At 43.2% G+C, this 22,377-nt stretch overlaps 1 protein-coding gene across 6 annotated transcripts in view; it reads left to right on the top strand.

The window, feature by feature from the left end:
• EYA3 (EYA transcriptional coactivator and phosphatase 3) overlaps nucleotides 1–22,377 on the top strand; it is an 84,968-nt gene that overhangs the window by 3,466 nt on the left and 59,125 nt on the right. For 5 of the 6 annotated variants that reach the window (XM_040979697.1, XM_040979695.1, XM_040979692.1 and 2 more), the window contains exon 2: nucleotides 21,484–21,583. In XM_040979697.1, coding sequence (XP_040835631.1) covers nucleotides 21,551–21,583 — 33 coding nt within the window. In that variant the 5' untranslated portion in view covers nucleotides 21,484–21,550. Of the gene's footprint in view, nucleotides 1–18,464; nucleotides 19,020–21,483; nucleotides 21,584–22,377 lie in introns of those variants that run through there. The other variant, XM_040979693.1, reaches the window with a different exon arrangement.

The raw sequence follows: 22,377 nt of genomic DNA, 5'->3' as shown, positions 1-22,377 counted from the left end.
CCTTTTAGATGTAGTATTTTAAATTGGAAAAGGAAATAATATAGTTTAAATAATACTAACTGTAAAAGATCAGCTGAAGTCAGAGTTTAATATAGTGATCTTAATACAGATTACGTTGATGCCCTTTAATTTGTTAGCTTGGTTAGTATTTGTACTAGCTAGATTTTTTTTTCTCCCTAGAAAATAGTTAGATATTGATAATCTCTCTCTCATGCACACATACACACACAGCTCCCACTCGATGATTCCCCATACCCCCACAACGGTCTCACTGGGACCGAGACTTGGAGCCAGAAGTTTAGAATGCAATTCAGGTTTCCCACGTGAGTGGTGGGAACCCAGTTACTTGGACTATCATTGCTGCCTGCCAGTGTGCACACTGCCAAATGCTTAGCAGTAATATTCATGGCACATTTTTTCCCTGGCAAATACCACTTGGGTACCTACTGTGTGCAGTTACAATAATAGTGTATTTAAGCTGTTCAGATGAAATGTGTCACATTGTGCAAGGCTGACATTTGCAATTCTGAATTTTTTTTTACATTTTATATCTTAAGCATTGTTATGAAAGTAATTTTACATTTATAGATTTAAAAATGTTTCTCATACCATCCCCCCACCCACGTTGACCCCACACATCCTAATAGCAATTCTGAATTTTATCTTGTGCATTTCTGAAGTAAATACAAGGCACGTAATATCTGGATGTCTTGAAAACTGACAATGCTTGAATATGGTTAACAGAAAAAGTGTAATTGTTTCTGGTAAAAAGTGACACTTGGTTTATGAATCTTATTTAATTTTTCTAAAGAAAGATTTACTAGGCTTGGCATTGTGGCATGCTGGATAAAGTCACTGACTGCAATGCCAGCATCCTATATGTGTGCTGGTTCTAAGACTCAGCTGCTCCATTTGTGATCCAGTTCCCGGCCCAAGTACTTGCTTGCTCCCCTGCATCCTCCTAGGAGACCTTGGATGAAGCTCCTGCTTCCAGGCCCTGGCTTTTTTGGAGCATGACAGCAGATAAAAGATCTCTCTCAGTCTCTCCTCCTCTGTCACTGCCTTTCAACTAAATACATTTTTTAAAAGATTTATTTATTTTTATTGGAAAGACAGATATACTGAGAGGAGGAAAGACAGAGAGGAAAATCTTTGTCCACTGATTTATTCCCTGAGCGGGGGCAGTTGAGCTGAGCTGATCTGAAGCCGGGAGCCTGGAGCTTGTTTCAGTTCTCCCATGCGGGTGCAGGATCCCAAGGCTTTGGGCCTTCCCAGTCCATAAGCAGGGAGCTGAATGGAAAGCGGGGCTGCTGGGATTAGAACCCGCACCTGTATGGGATCCCAGTGCGTGCAAGGGGAGGACTTTAGCTGCTGGGCTGCCTCACTGAGCCCAAAGTAAACACATTTTTTAAAAATTTATTTATTTATTTATTTGGAAAGTGCCAGAGAGAGCGAGATTTCTTCCTTTCCCTGATTTACTGTTCAGTTGTTCACTCTAATCAGGAGCTGTACCAGGGACTGTGCCAGAGGCCAGGAACTTCCTCTGGGTCTCCCCTGTGCATGACAGGGACCCCGCCTCCTAATCTTCATCTGCTGCTTTCTCCAGGCTGTTAGCATTAGCATTGCCTAGGTGCATTAACAGGGAGCTGGATTGGAAGTGGAACAGCTGGGGCACAAACCTGTGCCCATATACATACTGTGTCACAGGCAGTGGCCCGTAAAGATGTCTTTTATAGTGACTTTTATCTTGATTTTTTTTCCCTTTGGTGGGAAAAAAAAAGTAGTTTTATGAGGCTGATAAGTGTAAGCTTTGCTCTGATGATCCGTTTGTTGATGTTGAGTGTTGTTTACTTGAACATTTAGTTTTTTGTTAATGGCAATTTTCTTTTGTATATAGGTTTGATAATCAGGTTTTTTTTAAATTGGAAAATCGTATTTTTTTATAAATTTTTTTTTTTAAGATTTATTTTATTTTTATTGGAAAGGTGGATATACAGAGAGGAGAGACAGAGAGGAAGACCTTCTGTCTGATGATTCACTCCCCAAGTGAGCGCAACGGCCCATGCTATGCCGATCCGAAGCCAGGAGCCTCCTCCGGATCTCCCGCATGGGTGCAGGGTCCCAAAGCCTTGGGCCATCCTCAACTGCCCTCCCGGGCCACAAGCAGGGAGCTAGATGGGAAGCGGGGCCGCCGGGACCAGAACCGGCGCCCACATGGGATCCCGGGCGTGCAAGGCGAGGACCTTAACCACTGCACCATCGCGCCGGGCCCTGGAAAATCATATTTACAGAGGAGAGATGGAAAGATCTTCCATCCACTGGTTCACTCCCCAAGTGGCCACAATAGCCAGAGCCAGGAGCCAGGAGCATCTTCCAGGTCTTCACTTGGTTGCAGGATCCCAAGGTTTTCGGTTGTTCTTTACTACTTTCCCAGGCCACACACAGGGAAATGGAAAGGAAGTGGAGCAGCCCGGGAACATGAACAAGAGCCCATATGGGTTCCTGTGTTTGCAAAGCAAGGACTTTAGCCACTAGGCGACTATGCTACAGCTTGGTTTTTTTTTTTTTTAACCTTAAATTTATTACTGGAGCAATTACTGAATTTAGGGAAATTGATAGTTTGTTGCTATCAGCATTGCTATTACAGAAACAAATTAGAATGATTAGTTTTCAGTGAAGTTAAACTTTATTTCTTAGTTTCTGTAGTATCTGAAAAAGAGTGGGCTCCTGGCCTTGCCACAGGTCTGGCTGTTTTTGGCCGTTTAGAGAGTGAACCAGTAGATGGAAGATACTTTCTCTTGTCTTAAAAACAAAATCAAAACAAAAACTAGAATGTTTGTGTTACTATTTCAGGGTTTTCTTTGTCAAATTTAAAGTTATCGAATTCAGAAAATATCTTTGACAATATAAAATAAAGAACTTTTCAATTCTGCTTTTCTTTTTTGCCAGTGTCACTCTGGCTAAGAGGCTGGAAGACAATGTTGAGGTGACCCTGCTGATGATGTGTGCCTGGCAGCACGAAGTGGAGCTTCTGCGGAGAGCAGGCCTGGCTCGCACACTCAGGCCGGTTAATAGCCACCGGAGGGTGTTCATGTAGTTCCAGTTAGCATCTGTTTATTCACTGTTGATACTTCTGCAACTGCTGGGTTCTTTTTTTTTTTCCCCAAGCTGTTGAACTATTGATTATAACCCAGCTTTTTTTTTTTTTTTTTTTTTTGCTCTCTTTCAGAGGTTTACCTTTATAAAATTATAATTTAGAGGATCACTGTAGTTCGGAATGCTTTTATTCCTATATAATTGAAGTTGATATTTTTCTCCTTTTATGACTGGCCAGACTTTTAATTCTGGAAAATGGTTTCCACACTTTTTGATCATGATCCACTCTACAGTACCTTTCACATTATTATGTTACTCATACAAATTGAATGTATATGTTCATACTTCAAATTGAAGTGTAAGTGTTGTGAAACAATATTTGACTCTACTATTGGCAAAGCGTTACAATATTTTCTGTTTTGTTTGTGTGTAAAAACAAACTGATACGACACCCTAATGATGCAGTGTATCTTGTGAAAATTTCAATGACTGCTGTGTGTTTTCTCATTTTGTCTTTTTGGACTTGAAATTGGAAATATTTTCATTTGCTGTGTGTATATGTGTCTTTTCTCTGAAATACACTTTGGCTCTGTAAGACTTTTCATCTAAGTGACTGTGTACGACAGCTGGGAGAGGCAGGCCCTTTTCCCTGATGACCATTTCTGTCATCTCTGGCCTTTGCTATGTCAAGGCACATTATTTGAAAAAAGCTGCAGTAATCTGGAATCCAGAGGTTGGCAGTGATTGGCCTTCTTCAGAGCTGACTATCGGTAACATCTTTTGCAAGTTTCCGCCCAGCAGCGGAAGTTTAGGTGCATTCAGTTGCTTTACACAGACATGGCCTGTGTTCTTGGCAACCAGTCAAAAGATGACAAAGCTGTTTTATTCTGTTTCTGGTTCTACTCTAGTCTTTGTAAACCAAAAAAAGAGAACTAAGGAATGAAGCAGTTGGTTCATGTAAACATGAAATCTTCAGGTGGCAGGAGCACAGTTGGATAGTCATGAGGGTTTGTGAGAGTGGACTGCCTTGGTCTATTGTCCCTATTAATTTCCTACAATCCCAGGGGAAAGACGGTTACGATAGCAGAAGTGCTTAGCCTATCGTAGTCATTAGAGTGAAATAGGATCTTTAGGTATACTCAACTATTTTTACTACCACCACCTCTTAACACTTAGTAAGCAATTACTTTGTACCAGTTACTACTTAAAATCCTTCCCTTGTATTAATTGTACTCACTTTGGAGACCCAGGAGAAGAATGAAAATGGGAAAGGATAAATGCTTACCGTGAAATGCTTGTGGAGTCTGTCTGTTGGTGACCGTGGCACAGCACTGTAAAGGTTTTTTTTAGCTAGATCAGCTTTTGTAAAGGAATATTTATTTTTTATTAGGAAGGCAGACTGACAGAGAAAGACAGATCTTCTATCTGCTGTTTCACTCCCTGAAAGTCTGCAGTGGCTGGAGTTGAACCCTATTGAAGCCAGGAGCTTCTTCCAGGCCGCTCTACCATGTAGACACAAGGTCCCAAGCTCATGGGTGAGCCTCTGTTGCTTTCCCAGGCCATAAGCAGGGAGCTGGATGGGAAGTGGAGCAGCTAGACACAAACTGGTATCCATACAGAATGCTGGTGCTTGGAGGTGGAAGATTAGCTAGTTGAGCCAACATGCCAACCCCAGGTGCTTTTTTTTGTTTTGTTTTGTTTTGTTTTATTTTAAAGATTTATTTATTATCACAAAGTTAGATTTGTAGAGAGGAGGAGAGATGGAAAGGAAGATCTTCCATCCACTGATTCACTCCCCAAGTGGCCACAATGGCCAGAACTGAGCCAATACCAAGCCAGTAGCCAAGAGCTTCCTCTCAGTCTCCCTTGTAGGTGCAGGGTTTCAAGGCTTTGGGCCTTCCCAGTCCACAAGCAGGGAGCTGGATGGGAAGTGGGGCTGCTGGGATTAGAACCAGCGCCCATATGGGACCCTGGCATGTGCAAGACAAGGTTTTTAGCTACTAGGCTAGTGTGTTGGGCCTGAAGTAAATATATCCTAAGCAAATAAACATTAAAAAGAAATACTCTTAGAACAGCTATTTCTGACTAAATGTTTTCTATTGAGAACTTGATAGAACCTAAAAATCTTTCTTCAGATTTCTCAGTACTGAGACTGATTTTTAAGTGTAGTTACTATAAATATTCCTACAGCTGACAATACCATGATAAGCTAGTCAGTCATGCCTCCCAAATCAAGCTGCCAGAAGAATTCACGGACTTGACCACAGTCGATTGACTGGCTGTTATTTATGGAAGGAGTTGACTTGCTTGGTGATGGCTTTTGTCTGCCTGCAGAAAGTCTGTCAGGTGGTTGGAATTTTTTGGCCACAGAAATGTGATTTGTGCTGTTGCCCACGTTGTAAGAATTGGAAAAATCTTTGGGCTCACATTCAAGGGAGTCTCCTGGGAAGTCAGCTGAGCGTAGGTCTGCAGGCTGGTCGGGTCTGCCTCAGCCAACTGTGTACTGAGGAGTCGGAGTGGGTTTAAGTATGTCCAGTGTCTTTAAAAGGTTGCTTTGAGCTGACGAAGCTAATGGGCTCCTGAGAGATAGGAATTGGTGATATTGCGTTGATGGAGAAACGAGGAGAAGTGGTTCTCAGAAAGGTGCTAGACGCAGTCAGTGAACGTGAAGAATGGAAGATAGCCTGGCGCATTTATGAGCATGTTCTGGCCCTCCCTCTTGATTTTGAGCATCTCCTGTTTGTCCCTTTCAGCAAGTCCAAATTTACCTTCTGAACAACTGAACAGTTGGCCTGGAGAGGGCATTATTTCCATACTGTCTGTTCTCTACTTGGCATTTAGTGTATGTAAACCAAATCACATTCTTTCAAAGTACCCATTGCCTTTCCAGATTCCTTAAAAAGCGATATGGGCTGTGTGTGATCCGGCCCTTGCCTGCTCTTCAGTGGCCATGTCCTACCGTCTTCACTTGCTGATTTCTCTGTTTGCTATTTCTCAAGCGTGCCAAGGTATTACTGGTTCTGTAAGCTTATTCTTTCTGGGGAAACCCTCCTTTGCATCTTACAGGCCCCCACTCCCACTGTTAACATCTCTTGGTAAGTTGTCTCAGAGAAGCTGTCACCGCACCCTGGTTGTTGCTCTATTCTGCACTTTCTACAGTGCTGATTACTTTGTGAAATTACATTTGTGTAAGTATTGTTTTTTTCCTTATGAGAATAAAAGTTGCTGGAGGTGGTGGACTTTATGTTCATCATCAGATTTCCAGTATTATCTAGTCTAGTGCTTGACACGTAGTAGACTCTAGCTGCTTTATAAATGGATGGGTGAATTTTGAGGCTGCAGAAGGAAACAAGCACTGCAGACCCCTCCCAACAAAAGCAGAGGAAGCAACAAGTAAAATGAGTCATTAAACTCTCTCTCCCCAGATTAAAACTGCCACATTAAAGCTATCCCATATAATGTATGTGATGGTCAGAAGAGGCCGATTTACGTCAATAGACGTTGCCTGATTTTTTTTAAAGATTTATTTTTATTACAAAGTCAGATATACAGAGGAGAGACAGAGAGGAAGATCTTCTGTCCGATGATTCATTCCCCAAGTGGCCGCAATGGCCAGTGCTGTGCCGACCCAAAGCCAGGAATCAGAAACTTCTTCCAGGTCTCCCACGCAAGTACAGGATCCCAAGACTTTGGGCTGTCCTCGACTGCTTTCCCAGGCCGCAAGCAGGGAGCTGGATGGAAAGTGGAGCTGCCATGATAAGAACTGCACCTATATGGGATCCTGGTGTGTTCAAGGCGAGGACTTTAGCCACTAGGCCATGGCACTGGGTCCCGTTGTCTGATTTTTTTTTTTAAAGAAAAAAATATATATATTTATCTAAAGAAAAGGCAGAACCAGAAACCAGGTGCTGGGATTAAAACTGATGCCTATTTGGGATCTCTGAGTGTGCGAGGCAAGGACTTTAGTCACTGTATCATGGCGTCGGTGTCCCAACCACTACCACCACCTTTTGTGGCTTTTTCACTTGCCCTTTCCCTGTACTTTTCTCTCCAGCTCCATAATAGCTTTGGAAATCAATAGCTTACAGTCATAAAAACAAAAACAAAAATAAACTGGAAGGGCATTGTCTTGTACTTCCTTCAAAGCTGCATTCCCAGAGAATAATTGTCATTATTTGACCTTGCAAGGTATTTGCAATCTGTATTTGACCTAACTTAGAGATCTCCCAGCTTTTTCTCCCTGGAGTATTCCGTGAAAACATTTACAGCCAGTTGTTGAACATTTCAAGTGCCTGTGGTGTGGTGGGTAGCAGTAAGGGCAAACAGCAGGCTAACCCGAAAGCTTGCAAGTCAGAGCTGGGGAATGACATGTCCTTAAGGGAATTTGTAAAGCTCTGATCTGTTTCTGGGAATTTGGAAGGCTGTATGCACCCAACAGGCCTCATGCTTGCTTAGGAAAGCAGGGAGTTTGCTCTGTGCTTTCAGTTTTGTTTTGATTTACAGGCTCAAGGCAAGCAGGAAGTCAGTACAGAGTGGTTAAATTGCTTGGCTGCGTGTTAAAGGCATGCCCTACCATGGTTCCAGAGCCCATTAATGCAGATTCAGGCAAATCGTTGCCTCGGAAGGTAGCAGTGGGGATCTTGTCCAGTCGTTAGCTGATCACAAGCTAATAGAGCAGACTTTCGTGGGCACATATGATAAGGAATCTTGATTTCACTTAGTTTAGAAAAGGCACTAAAAGAAACAGCAATAAATGATAATGGCAACAAAAATATTAGAGGGTGGGTGTCTAATTTCCAGAGTTACCACATTCCAATATTTAAAATGTCTAGTTTTCAAGAAGCATGGAAGGAAGCAGAAAGTGTCACCCATGGGAAGGAAGGGAAGAGGGGAAATAGAACTTTGTCTGGGAAAGTGTAGGCTTTGGATTGACCAGACAAGGACTTTTACTCAACTCCTTTAACATAGTTATGTTACGTAACCAAAGAAAACCCATGTCCAAGGAATTAAAGGAAAGTGTGTGAATTTAATTGGTCTGCTCAGTTTGCCATACAGAATACCATAATCTGGGTGGCTTCAATATCAAATTTTATTTTCTCAGGTCTTGGAAGATGGAAGCCTCCGAGTTTTCTTTCTTAAATTAGTATGAATTTCTATTTTAGATTCTATTTAATAGCTTTTTGGTAGTTTTCTATAAAATTAAATACATACTTGCTGTCTAGTTGTGTGACTCTGAAGTATTTATGTAAGTGAAATAAATACGTAGAATCACATAAAAACCTGTATGTGAATCTGTACAGTGGGTGTCTTCTTACACTTTTTTTTTTTTTAGTTTATTTTCACTAGAAAGGCAGGTCCACAGAGATGGAAAAATCTTCCACCTGCTGGTTCACTCTCCAAATGGCCGCTGTGGTTGGAGTTGAGCTGATCCAAACCAGGAGCCAGGAGCCTCCACTGGGCCTCCTGCATGGGTGCAGGGTTCCAAGGCTTTGGGCTGCCTCTGACTGCTTTCCCAGGCCCACAGTCAGGGAGCTGGATGAAAACTGGAACAGTCGGGACACAAGTGGTGCCCAAAAGGGGTGCCAAGGATATGGGTCATTCCTTGCTGCTTTCCCAGGCCATTAGCAGAGAGCTGGATTGGAAGTGGGATGCTGACACTAGCAGGGGGAGGATTAGCTTGCTATGGCACCACACTGGTTTCTTTGGATTTAAAAAAATAATAAACAAGCTCCTATTTGTTGGTTCACTCCCCATGTGTTTCCAGTGGTCTAGGCTGGGCCAGGCTGTAGCCCTTGGCAGGGACCCAAGCACGTAAGCCTCCACCTGCTGCTGCCTGGAATGTACAGGAGCAGAGGTGGATTGGGAGCATAGCCAGGACTCAGATCAGGCATTCCAGTATGGAATAAGGATGTGCTGACCGTGCCTTCATAGCCAGACCAAATGCTCACCCCAGTGTTTGGTGTTTAGTATAATTTTGTTTTAACTTTAATTTCTGGCTTTAACATGTTATTACCAATATATAAGCTATTACTATTGGTCTTGGTTCTGTGTGTTTTTTCTTTGTGTGTGTGTGTGTGTGTGTGTGTGAGGTTGTCTGTTTCAGTTCTTTTCAGTTCTTTTCTCTCCCCACATACTCTGTTCGTCATATACTTTTGTTTGGTAAATGATTTTAATTTTTAGTATATATGCTGCTGAAGTGAGCACAAATGATTTTAATTTTTATATCATCCTCTGTGAGTCACATTCAGAAAGAATTCCAGACTCTGGAACTACTAGCCTCTGTAGATTGGATTCTTTCTTTTTGGCCAGAAAATAATAGAGATTTTCTGGGAAAATTGTTTCAATTAAGACTTTTAGAATTTATTTATTTTTTTCATTCTATTAAATGGCACAGAGATCTTCTACCTGCAGTTTTACTCTTTTTTTTTTAAGATTTATTTTTATTATTTTTTTTATTGGAAAGGCAGATATACAAAAAGGAGAGACAGAGAGGAAGAGCTTCCGTCCGATGACTCACTCCCCAAGTGAGCGCAACGGCCGATGCTATGCCGATCCGAAGCCAGGAGCCTCTTCCGGGTCTCCCACGCGGGTGCAGGGTCCCAAAGCTTTGGGCCATCCTTGACTGCTTTCCCAGGCCACAGGCAGGGAGCTGGAAGGGAAGCGGGGCTGCAGGGATTAGAACCGGCGCCCACATGGGATCCCAGGCGTGCAAGGCCAGGACCTTAACCACTGCGCCACCGCGCTGGGCCCCAGTTTTACTCTTTAAATGTCCACCAAAGCCTGTGCCAGGCCAGGCTGAGGCCAGGAACCTGGAATTGAATCCAGGTCTCTCATGTGGGCAGCAGAGACTCAAGACCTTGAACCATTACCTGCTGCTGTCCAGGGTACTCATTAGTAAGAAACTAGAATTGGGAACAGAGTACTGCTGTGCAAACCCTGCCCCTCTCAAGACTTTTCAGTCAAGAAAATGAAATAGTTTCTATACTTTACTTTTCAGTCACTTTGTTGGTTGAAGTTAAAATTAATAGCTTTTTGGGCACAGCATGATAGCCTAGTGGCTAAATCTTCACCTTGCATATGAACTCCAGTTCATGTCCCAGCTGCTCTACTTTCCTTCCAGCTCCCTGCCTGTGGCCTGAGAAAGTAGTTAAGGACCAGCCAAAGCGCTAGGACCCTGTACGTGGGAAGAAGCTCCTGGCTCCTGGCTACAGCTCAGCTCAGCTCAGCTCCAGCCATTGCAGCTGCTTGGGGAGTGAACCAGCAGATGAAAGATCTTTCTCTCAGTCTCTCCTTCTCTCTGTAAATCTGAGCTGCCTTTCCAATAAAGAAATTTTCACAAAATTAATAGTTAAACTACTTTTTCTTTGCCTTCTGTCTTTTTACTGTATTGGGAAGGCCAAGAGACAGATTTTCCTTCGCCTGCAACAGCCAGGGCAGGGCCAGGCTGAAACCAGGAATCCAGAACTCAGTCTGTGTCTCTCAGGTGGGTGTCATGGACCCAAGTACTTAAGCGATCATCTACTGCCCAGCTTGGACATTCACAGGAAACTGGACCAGCCAGGATTAGAACCAGGCACTCTGCTGGGTGAGATGCAGGTGTTCCAAAGGGCACAAAATGCCTGCTCTGGGGAATTAACAGCTTTCATGGTGAAATGAGCTGAGTCTGTATGTTCATTCCATGTCACCTATACATTTCAGTATATAGTTAAATAGCGTATTCAATACTGGCATGAATTTTTTACACAGAGCAGCCTAATGTAATTAGTTTTTTAGAAATGTTTAAGATTATTTAGTATATTATTTCTCAGAGTAATATTTGGTATATTCTGCCTGGGCTCTCTCAGTGTTTTTCTTCTGGTTTGAAATTATGGTGTTTTTGGGGTTGTTTGTTGTTATGGATTAAATAGGGGATATGAGGGTGATAAGGAGGAAGGGATGAAGTTTTACAGAGGGAGAAAATGGGGGGTGGAATGGAGTAGTAAGGTTAGTGGAAGTTAAGTAGAAGGGGAGTGGGTGGGGTTGTTTTGATGGGTGTTTAAGGGGTGTTGTTAGGGGGTTGGTATTGGTTTTTAGGTTTTGATGGGGGGTGAATGATGTAGATTGAGGTGGTGGTATGAAGGTTATTAAGGGAAGTTGTTAAAGCCGATAGATTATGGTTGGACTGTTGAGGAGATGATAGAGGGAGAAGGAGAAATGAGAAATGAATGTGATAAATATATGGGATGGGAAGTTATAGGGTGGGAATTAAATTAAGGGATGGAAAAGGAATATTAGATGGGAGAGGGAGGGAAGAGGGAAGAAATTTTTTGTTAATGATAAATGAGGGGATAAATGAAATGGATTGGGGTGTAGTGGTGAGTATTGGATAAAGAGATTGGAAAGATGATTGGATTAAGATGAAAATAAGTGATATTGTATAAGTGTGTGATGGTTAAATGGGGTGATTGGGAGTGGAATAGTTAACTAAATATGGGGGGAGGTGAGTGAGTTGTTTGATTTTTGTAGAGAAGGAATTAAGGGAGTGGGAAGGGGAAAAAAGGTGTGATGATAATTGTTTGGATATAGAAGTATAAGAGTGATTAAGATGGGGAATGTGGGTTGAAAGTGGGATTTGAATAGTGTAGTATGGGGTGTGGGGGAATGTAGGTGTGGAGATAAAAGGTTTGGGGATTAAGGATATGGGTTGGGATGTGGGGGGTGGGTTGGTTGGGGGTGGATATGGGGGATGAGGGGGGTGATGTATGTGTTGTAGAGTTTTGGGGGGGATTGGGGTTGGGTGTTAGGGGGAGGAAGGAGAAGGGAAAGTGAGAGTTGGAAGAGAAGGGTTAGAAAGGGTGAAATGTGGGGAGAGGGGAGTTGAAATGGATGAGAATAGGAAATGAATGAGAAAGGAGGGGGAAGGGGTTTGATGGAGTGGTGGAAATTTGAGGGGGTAAAGGATAAATAGGGGGTGTAAGGTTGTTGGGAAGGGAGAAGGAGGGGGTGAGGATATGATAATGAGGGGGGAGATAGGGGGGTGGGTTGATGAGGTAGGTTGTGAGGAAGGGGAGGGAGATGATAGAAGAGAGGGTGTTTGAGGTAGGGAGTTGTTTTGTGTTGTTTGAAAGGGTTTGGTAGTTGGGGAGGTGGATGGGATTGTATTGGGATGTGGGGCTTGGAAGTGGGTGGAAGTCGAAACAGCTGAATTCCTGAGGCCTCTGCTGCCCAGGGGAAGTGACCTAGTGAATGAGGCTCAGTGCTACACTAGAGGACTGCACCTGGCCCCCTCCGTGCCAGCCACCTGGCATATGCTGTAGCCTTGTCCACTGGAGTGTTACCTCTAACAGTCCTACAGTGGGAGTTGGCACCATGACATAGCAAGTTAAACTTTCTCCTGTGGCACGAGCATCCCATGTGGGCACATTTGTGTCCCGGCTGCTCCACTTCCCATCCAGCTCTCTGCTCTTGGCCTGGGAAAGCAGTCAAGGATGGCTCAAAGCCTTGGGACCCTGCACCTGTGTGGGAGACCTGGAAGAGGCTCCAGGCTCCTGGTTTTAGATTAACACAGCTCCAACTGTTGCCACACTTGTAGAGTGCATCAAAAGTTGGAATTTCTTCCTCTCTGTTTCTTCTCCTCTCTGTATATCTGACTTTGTAATAAAAATGAAATGAATCTTCAAAAAATGTTAAAAATAGATCTCTCTCTGTGACTGTCCTCCCTGTGTTACTCTACATTTCAAATAAAAAAACTTGGGGCCTGACACAGTGGCCTAGTGGCTAAAGACCTTGCCTTGCATGCGCCGGGATTCCACATGGGTGCAGTTCGTATCCTGGAAGCCCCACTTCCCATCCAGCTCCCTGCTTATGGCCTGGGGAAGCAGTTGAGGATGGCCCAAAGCTTTGGGACCCTGCACCCACATGGGGGACCTGGAAGAAGCTCCTGGCTCCTGGCTTCAGATTGCTTGCAGCACCTGCCAGTCACTTGGGGAGTGAATCATCAGACCGAAGATCTTCCTCTCTGTCTCTCCTCCTGTCTTTATATCTGACTTTGCTATAAAAAATAAATCTTTTTTTAAATGAATTTGTAAAAATGAAAACACCTGTGAAGACAATTAGAGCTTACCTTAGGTAACCTAGAATAATCTCACCCTAAAATGTTTAATTGCACATGCAGAGATGTTTTTTCCAAATAAGGTAGCCTTCACACGGTCTGCACATTAGGATGTGGCCCCATCTTTGGGTAGGAATCTGTCTCATGATAGCTGTGTGTATCTGTTTAGGTAAAGGGAATGTCTTGCCTCTTCTGCACTTCCTTCTCCCTCTTCCTTCCCCATCCCCAGTCTTCACCCTTTTTTTTTTTTAACATTGTGAAAAAAACTGTGTGTGTGTGAGAGAGGCACAGGCACACTCCCATCAACTGGCATGTGAGTGCAAGGAATCCAAACACTTTAAAAGGGGCTTTGTGTTAGCACAGACTTCAAGATGACCCCTGCATAAGTTTATGAGAAATGTGAAGATTTGAGGTTTTTGTGCTTCCAAACCTAATGAAGGTTCTTAATGATCTGGCTGTAAGTAAATGTTTAAAGAAACCAAGAGTCTGGCGATTGTGCTTGATTGAACAGCCGTTTATGAAATGCATGCTGCATGCTATCAGCTCCTGATAAGAACAAAGCAGCCTCTGCACTCTGCAGTTTAGGGTTAGAATTTCCCTGGAGTCCTAGGTGCAAGGAAAAGGGAACAGTTTCAGCAGAATTAACAGCCAGATTTACAGGTCACAAAGAGAGATCAGAGGAATAGTTTTGAAGGACTGTTAATTATTAATTGGTAATGAAGCAGGAAACTAGTAGCTTTGGGATTATAGTAGGTTAAGTTGTGTGTGTGTGTGTGTGTGTGTTTTCTAAAATCTCTAGAAACGGTAACTTGTTTTCATTTTCTATGTCGTTAAAATTACTTGCTTCATTAACACTAAGTTAAGGTCTGTATCAGCCTGGCCCAGCCCTGGCTCTTGAGATCATCTGGGGATAAAGCCAGCAAATCAAAGCTTTTTGCTTCCATTTCCTTTTCCATCTGTCATTCTGACTTTCAAAGAAATGGACTAGATCAGTAACTGTCCGGTAATAATACTGGAAGAAATTATCTTGAAACTGTCAGGAGAAACTATTTTATTGCCTAGATTTTATTTTGGATAATTTTTACATATTTGATTAGGGAGCAAAGGGCCAAGGGCTAGAGGAAAGTGGGTGAAACTATTGTTTTGACATTCTTTTTTCCCATCAGAAGAAACAAGGCATTTGCTAATTACCTATTTAAAATCCTAAATAGGGCCCAGCAAGGTAGCCTAGAGGTTAAGGTCCTTGCCTTGCACACACCAGGATCCCATATGGGCGCCAGTTCTAATCCCGGCTGCCCTCCTTCCCTGTCCAGCTCCCTGTTTGTGGCCTGGGAAAGCAGTTAAGGATGGCTCAAAGCCTTGGACCCTGCACCTGCATGGGAGACCTGGAAGAAGCTCCTGGGTCCTGGCTTCATATCAGCTCAGCTCCGGCCATTGTCGCTACTTGGAGAATAAATCATCAGATGGAAGATCTTTTTAATTTCTCAATCTAAATCTGACTTTCCAATAAAAGTAAATAAATCTTTTTAAAAAATCCTAAGATAGTGCATACACTTTAAGTGATGACACACCAGTTTTTAAAAATACTTTCTCAGGACACTGTTGCTTATAACTACTAGTTTTACTTGGAAGGAAGGATGTTCATTTTTCCAAGAGAAATGTCTATGGTCTTTTCTTTGTGATCTAAAAACACACAGGAAAGCTTTAGAAGAAGTAGCAAATAAACTTCTAAACTACAATGTAATCAGTTATCAAATTTATTAGCTACTTGTTTTATGTGTAGGACTATATCAAAAATATTCAGTTGACCCTCAAATACTTCTGTGTTCACTTAACCACATGTAAGTTTCTGTTCTAAAACCTGTAATCAAATTGTTTTGTTCTGTCTAGACACTTCTTATAAAGGTGTAATTAAAGTAATAGTTTGTTTTCATTGAAAACAGTTTGACTTTATTTTCTGTGTATATCTGTTTGCTTCCTCTGCTTTTATTTTTAAGATTTTTAATTTATTTTTATTGGAAAGGCAGATATACAGAGAAGAGGAGAAACATAGAGGAAGATCTTCTGTCCACTGATTCTCTCCCCTTGTGGCCTCAGCAGTTGGCGCTGAGCTGATCTGAAGCTAGGAGCCAGGAGACTCTTCTGGGACTCCCACGCAGGTGCAGGGTCCCAAGACTTTGGGCTGTCCTTAACTGTTTTCCCAGGCCACAAACAGGAAGCTGAATGGGAAGTGGAGCTGCCGGGGCACGAACCGGCAACCATATGGGATCCCCCAGTGCATACAAGGCGAGGACTGGAGTTACTAGGCTACAGCCCTGCGCCAGCCTTTCCTCCACTTAAGGGCTGAGTTGTAACAACATACTGAAATAACCTAGGTTGATTGCCACCATTACAGTTGTGAGATAAGTGTATTGAACTTGCTATAAAACAGAACTTAAAAGTTTGAAATCTATTTAGAATTGGTTTTAAAGATTTATTTATTTCAGTTGGATAATCAGATTTATAGAGAGGAGATATAGATAGAAAGATCTTCCGCCTGCTGGCTCACTCTCCAAGTGGCCACAATGGCTGGAGCTGAGCCAACCCGGAATAAGAGTCAGGGGCTTCTTCTGGGTCTTCTATGTGGGTGCAGGGTCCAAGGTTTTGGGCCATCCTTGACTTCTTTCCCAGGCCACAATCAGGGAGCTGAATGGGAAGTGGAGCAGCCAGGGTATAAACTGGCCCCTGTGTGGGATCCCAGCATGTGCAAGGGTAGGATTTTAGCCACTGGACTGCCACACCAGGGCCATGTTTTACATTTCGTATCTTAGTATACATAGTAAGTTTTAACTGAGCTGCATGTTTTGATGGAATTCTATAGTGTATTATCATTGCAGAAGTGGATAAAAATATAGACTTCTCACATCACAGGTTGCCAGTAGAATCCCAATCCATCCAGATGTTTTTTTTGTAGGCTGGCGTTTGTTCTAATAGATTAAAATTGTGGATGTCATTGACCTGTTACTCTAGATAGCAAGCCTGATTTTTAGAGTTCTTTTCTTTAGAATAAAAAAAATTTTAGATTTATTTTTTGTTTTCATTGGAAAGGCAGATTTAAAGAGAAGGAGACAAAGATCTTCCATCCACTGGTTCACTCCCCAATTGACTGCAGCAGCTGGAGCTGAGCCAATCTGAAGGCAGGAGCCAGAAGCTCTTCCGAGTCTCCCATGTGGTTGCAGGGTCCCAAGGCTTTGGGCCATCCTCGACTGCTTTCCTAGGCCACAAGCAGGGGGCTGGATGGGAAGTGGAGCAGTCAGAATACCAAGGTGCTCACATGGGATTCTGGTGATTACAAGGCAGAGTAAAAGTTGTTATTTCCCTTTTATCCCCTTAAAGTGAAAAGAAAAGAAAGTAATCATGATTTAAGAGTTTGGAAATCATAAAAAGTGGCAAAGAGGAATTTCTTCTGCTTTTTAAAAGTTTTTATAGTGCATCATGGGATTTATTTCAAGAGAAGTAACAGATTCCTCTGCTTTCAAATCAGTGTAATGTTATATTTCTGAAAAATAAAGTAGAAGATTTTAACAATTGTTTTGTATAGCTGAAGTTTATTTCCCTGCCCTTCTGAGTAGTGCTTCTTATTTACATTTATTTATTTAGATAATCTTATGTAGTTGATTAGGGTACAAAGGGTCAGGGTTACAGGAAAGTGGGTAAGATCATTGTTTTCACACTAATATCCTTTTCCCCCTCTATCTGGGGTAAGGGGAGAAACAAAGGGTGAAGCCCCACCCAGCCTCCCCCCACATCCTAGGTCCTCGATGTGGGGCGTGCTCTAAGGGTCCTGCTCAAGCAGCTTTGATAGTTCAGCAGTTCTGAATTGCTGCCAGTCTCACCATTCATTTCAAGCATTGTGAACTCTATTCAAAATCCAGTGGGTGACATAGTCTTCATGGTTGAGGTTCTGAGATCAGCAGTTCAGTTTGAGGGGTCCGCAAAGAAACTTTGTGGTGATCCCAGATCTGTTTCTCGTGTGTGCTTTCCAGTACAGAGTCCTGCACAGTCCGTCACCATGCTGGTTGTTGCAATTGCTGGGTCAGTTCTGTATCCAGCCCCGTCTTCCACGTAAACCGATGATTGTCGCAGTCCAGCCCGATCCTGCCCACTTCATATTCAGCCCTCATGCAAACCAGTGGGAACTGCAGCCTGGTTGGGGATTAGCCATAACCCCAACCAGGCCTGCCACCTACCCTGATTCCCAAGCTTGCCACTAATTGCCACAGACTTATTTAGTCTATCCCACCTCCCATTCAGCTCTTGTACTTGTCAATGGGCATTGAAGCCTAGTTCAACCCAACCAGCCCTCCTCTCCAGCCCACACACATACTGGCGGGTGCCTTTCTGTTTTAGCCACCCCTGCCCCAGTCCTGGTTTTCATGCTTTCCTGTGGGAGTGGTAACCCAAGTGGAAAGTGCCCACTGTTTTCCTACTATGCCACTCCCACTGCCGTATCATACATTCTCCATGTGGTTCTGCAGTTTGGCTTGACAGAATTAGCCCCCATTGCCAGCCTCTGCCAGCTGATGTTGTGGCTAGGCCCAACCAACCTTCACCCACTCTAATTTGTGCTTGCACCAGGAGGAACAATCAGCCCAGTCTGGCTTTTCCCTGATCTGGCTCACGTGAGGCTCACAGGTGTTGTAGCCTTGCCTGGTCTGGTCTGTCCCCATTTCAATTCATACTCTCTAGTGGGAGTGGTTGTCCAGCAGGGGAGCCCACATTCCCCCCGCTGGCTTTGTCCTCTCCCTCCCTGGTTCTCACATGTGTTGGTTAGGCACTGCAGCCCAGTCTGGTACGGCTCACCTCACCTTCACGTTTTGTAATGTGCGCTGATATGTGTTGCGACCGAACCTGGCCCAACCCACACTCTGTTCTGGTGATCAGATTCACCCACGGGTGATGTGAACAGGTTGAGCCTGGTCTGCCCCCAACCTATGCCAAATGTATGCTGGTGGGTATCTGTCTCTGGCTTGGTCTGGGTTGCTCCCTATCGTGGTTCGTGTGCTCACATGCAGGGACTGTGTTCCAACAGAGGAGTTTCCCAAGCTCCACCATCAGAGCCTCTCCCTATGCCAGTTCTTGCACATACTGGTGGGTCCATGGGCCAGCCCTACTTAGTCCACCTCGTGTCCTGGTAGTAACAGTGGCTTTTCCTTGCTGGCCTTCAATCCATTCCGGTTCTTACTGTTGGATGTTTCAGCCCAGATAAGGTTCGTCCATACCCAGACTGCTCACATATGGCTCAGTAGGGGCAGAGACCTAGCCTAGTTCGTCCTATATCTACCCAGATTGTCCAGAGCACCAGATGGTGCTAAAGTCTGGCTCAGTTAGGTGCACTAAGCCCCAGTTCGCACTTGTGCAAAAGGGATGTTGCAGCCATATCCAGACCAGAACGTAACCCTCACTCCGGCCCCCACACTCACCAGTGGGAACCTGAACCCAGCAATAATGTACTCTCATAGCTCCCCAACCGGTCCTATTCCCAGCCTGAGATTACACGCATGCCAGTGGTTGCTTGAGCCAGTTGGCTTAGCCCCTTACCTGTCTCAGCTTTTGCCTTCGATGCTGTGGCCTAGTATACCTGGCTCATGCAGCTAGTCAGTATAAGAGCCTAGCTCAGCATGACTTGTGCTCCATCATGATTTCTGTTCTTCCTCGTGAATTAAGGTTTGCTCAGCCCTGTCTGGTCCACCCCCTTCCAGTTGCAGCTCGGCACACCTCACATCCTGTTTCAGGATCCGCATTCGGATGCTGCTGCCTTGACCTGCCCAGACTGCTGTTGGTTCCTTTACCCGTAAGTGATGGCAGGTTCCATGGTCACACCTAGCTCAGCCCTTCACCATCCCAACTCGTGAGCTAGCCAGCGGGACTTGTCTTTCCACAGGGTTGGGACCACACTTCTCCCACAGAATCTACCCTCGGACCTGGTTCTCTAGCGTGCTGGTTGGTGTTTTGACCCTGCCAAGTGTGACCCATCCCCTGTTCCACCACTTAGTCAGGCACTGATACCTAGCCCTGCCAGACAGGCTCCCATCCATAGCTTTGGTGTGGACTGGTGTGTGCCAGTCAGTGATGCTCTACACTAAAAACCCATCTCAGGATTAGTAGTGCTGCTTAATTTTTCAGTTCCGTAAGTCCTCTAACCAACAAAAAAATAGTATGCTTGGGGCTCAGCACGATGGTTTAGTTCTAAATTCCTATGTTGCAAGCACTGGAATCCCAGATGGGTACCATTTCATGTCCTGGCCGCTCCACCTCCCATCCAGCTCCCTGCCTGTGACCTGGGGAAGCAGTAGAGAATGGCCAAAAGCATTCGGACCCTGTTCCCGCATGTGAGACTGGAAGAAGCTCCTGACCCCTGGTTCCAGATTGGCTCAGCTCCGGCCGTTGCGGTTTCCTGAGGAGTGAGCCAGTGGATGGAAGGCCTTTCTGTCTCTCCTGTGTAAATCTCTTTCCAATAAAAATATAGAATATACTAATTACAGATTACAATTTTTATACTCAGTGTTCATCTATAAATGAGAGATGGTGGACACAAAAATTCAGCACATGAGGTATTAAAACAATTGTATTTTCCTACTGAATTTAGCCCTGTTTTTCCATTTTTCGTGGGATGAGATCATGTATGTGCGTTATACACACTTAGCACTAACGTTCCATAAAGGCATTTCAGTTCACGAACTGGTCAGATTTCATATTTCACCACTGTGGATCAGTGTCAGGACATTGATTATGCTCTTCTGAGCTGAGCAAAACAAGTGCGGGGCTGGTAGCTCTTGGGAGCTTTATTTCTTGCACTTGTGCCTCTGGTTATCTGCGTCATATGGAAAGGAAACTAGCTGCCGAGGCCGTGTGAGCTACACGTGAGTGCACTAAGCAGCAAATCTTCTGACCTTTAAACCTGTGTTCTTGTGACGTTCTGAACGAGCGCAGGGAGTGTAGCTACGTCAGGGTTGGACAGGTTGGCGTCTCACTGTAGCACTTCCATGTGTTTTCATAGTCCCGAGTACTATAAAAGTGAGCTGACATGTGGAGTAACAGATCAGTAGAGTGGTGGAATACTGGTACAACTTCAGTTTTTGAATTGTGTGATTTTTCATGTTATTTTCATTACTTCTGCAGTAAGATTTCATACCTTTGTGATAGTAGAAGTAAAAATAAGTGACTGTAAAGCAACATTTGTTTGAGAAACAGGCTACTCTGACGTTTGTTTTATAGAAATAGAATATTTCATGTTTATAATGTTTAGTAGTTTTCTAATTCCTGTCTCTTGTAGGCAGGACACAGTAAGGTGTTCTTACCAATAAAAGTGAAGCTTGTCATATTTTTCTGTTTTATTTGCAAATCAAGACAGGAAGGGCAGGGTCCACACTCCCATCCCTGGGTACTCCTGTGGTTGGGCAGCAAGGAGTGGCCCTCTCCCCATCTTCCCATGCAGACACAGGAGTGGGGAAAAAACCTGAAACGTGTGTGCCACTTACCTTCCTCTGCACCTGACCCTCTCCACCCTAATCACAGGCCTGCATGGGCTGCATCCCTCTCAAACTATGTAAACAATTATAAAATTCAAAAGGAGGGGGCAGAATCTGAAAAGTTAAAGATATTTCTTTAGTAGTTGTATAGGAAATACATTGAATGGAAGCCCATTGTTTTATAATTAAATTGGGTTCTAGCTTTACATGATTATTTTTCCTTAATTCTAAGATTCCAGATTTTACTTTTCTGACTCTTGTCATTATTCAGAACCATAAGAATTGATTTTTCCTTTAAATTGATTACATATGCAGATAATTGGAATGGTGTTTTTAATTGATATTTGTTTGTCCTATTTAAAATGATTCTCTGTGTTAATAGTTATGTAAATGTTCTACATTAAAGCAGGTTAGATGTTATCATAACTTACTGACTTGCTAAGCCAGTGTCTATCATTTTTAATGTCACTGTAATCCTTAAAAAAATTATTTTATTATCTGCACATGGCTGTCGTCGTAAAATGTTTACTGCATTAGGCACTATAGTAACCAGCAGAAGTGGCTGCACACGTTGCTTTGCGAGGAATTATGACGGCCATTGTGTTCACCTCTCTGGACTCGGTGCAGCATGTCAGGTTTGAAAAGCCACGTGCAAGCTTGAGATTTTGAGATTGGAACTCACGCAGAAAGCTTGAGGGTAGCAAAATATTAAAAAAAAATTATCTGATGACCTCAATGATAATGTCTTAATAGTATAAAAAGCTTTGGATCCTCTTTTTTAAACAGACTCTGAAGGTTGCAGAGAGAGACTTGCAGTTCGTCACATAGGCATAGTGAAGAAGTATTGATCCTCATGGAAGAAGAACAGGATTTACCGGAACAGCCAGTGAGTATTTCTTTCACAATTTAAGTTCGTTGTAGAAAAGCTAATCTTAAAAAATTCTAAATTTTATTAGTTTATACTTCTAGATTTTGAATTAGAAATAGATTACTTAATAGTTTCCTTCTAAAAAAAAACTGTTACATGTTCTTAAATTTATTTTGTGCCAACTGTGTGCTAAGGAGTCTGTTTATAAAATTCAGCAGTGTGAAGGGAATATGGTTTCGGAAGTGCTATTTTAAAACAACCTGTGGCCTGCATTACAGTTTACTGACTTACTGAAAAAGGTTGCTCTTTCCTGGCAAGATCATATATCACTGTTTCTGCTGGAAATTTTATTTTTACCTAAGTTTTCTTTTAATATTTTATAAGTAGTGATAAAATATAGTGTGATAAGCAACTTTTTTTTTATTTTTAAATTTATTTGTAAATAGAATGGCACAGAAAGAGAGATCTTCCACCAACTGATCCACTGTCTAAATGGCTATGGCAGCTTAGGCTGGACAAGGCTGAAGCCAGGAGCGAGGAATGTTATCTGGGTTCCCCATATTAGTGACAAGGACTTGAGTTTCCTTTTTGCTGCTTCCCAGAACATTAGCAAAGAAATGGATCAGAAGCAGATTAAGCAGGACTTGAACTGTTATTCTGAAATGGGACACAGGCATCCCAAGGAACAGCTTAGTCCTCTGTGCTACAACGCCCAACTGGCTAATTTTATAAAAACAAGTGCAACCTTAGAGATGAGATTCAATTCTTAATTCCTTTTAAATATTTAATTGATTGGGATGATACTGTGCCGG

This window comes from Ochotona curzoniae, unplaced genomic scaffold, assembly GCF_017591425.1.
Source record: "Ochotona curzoniae isolate NIBS_2020 unplaced genomic scaffold, NIBS_Ocur_1.0 contig_3255, whole genome shotgun sequence".
Taxonomy (NCBI): Eukaryota; Metazoa; Chordata; class Mammalia; order Lagomorpha; family Ochotonidae; genus Ochotona; species Ochotona curzoniae.
This window is presented reverse-complemented; position numbering and strand designations above follow the sequence as displayed.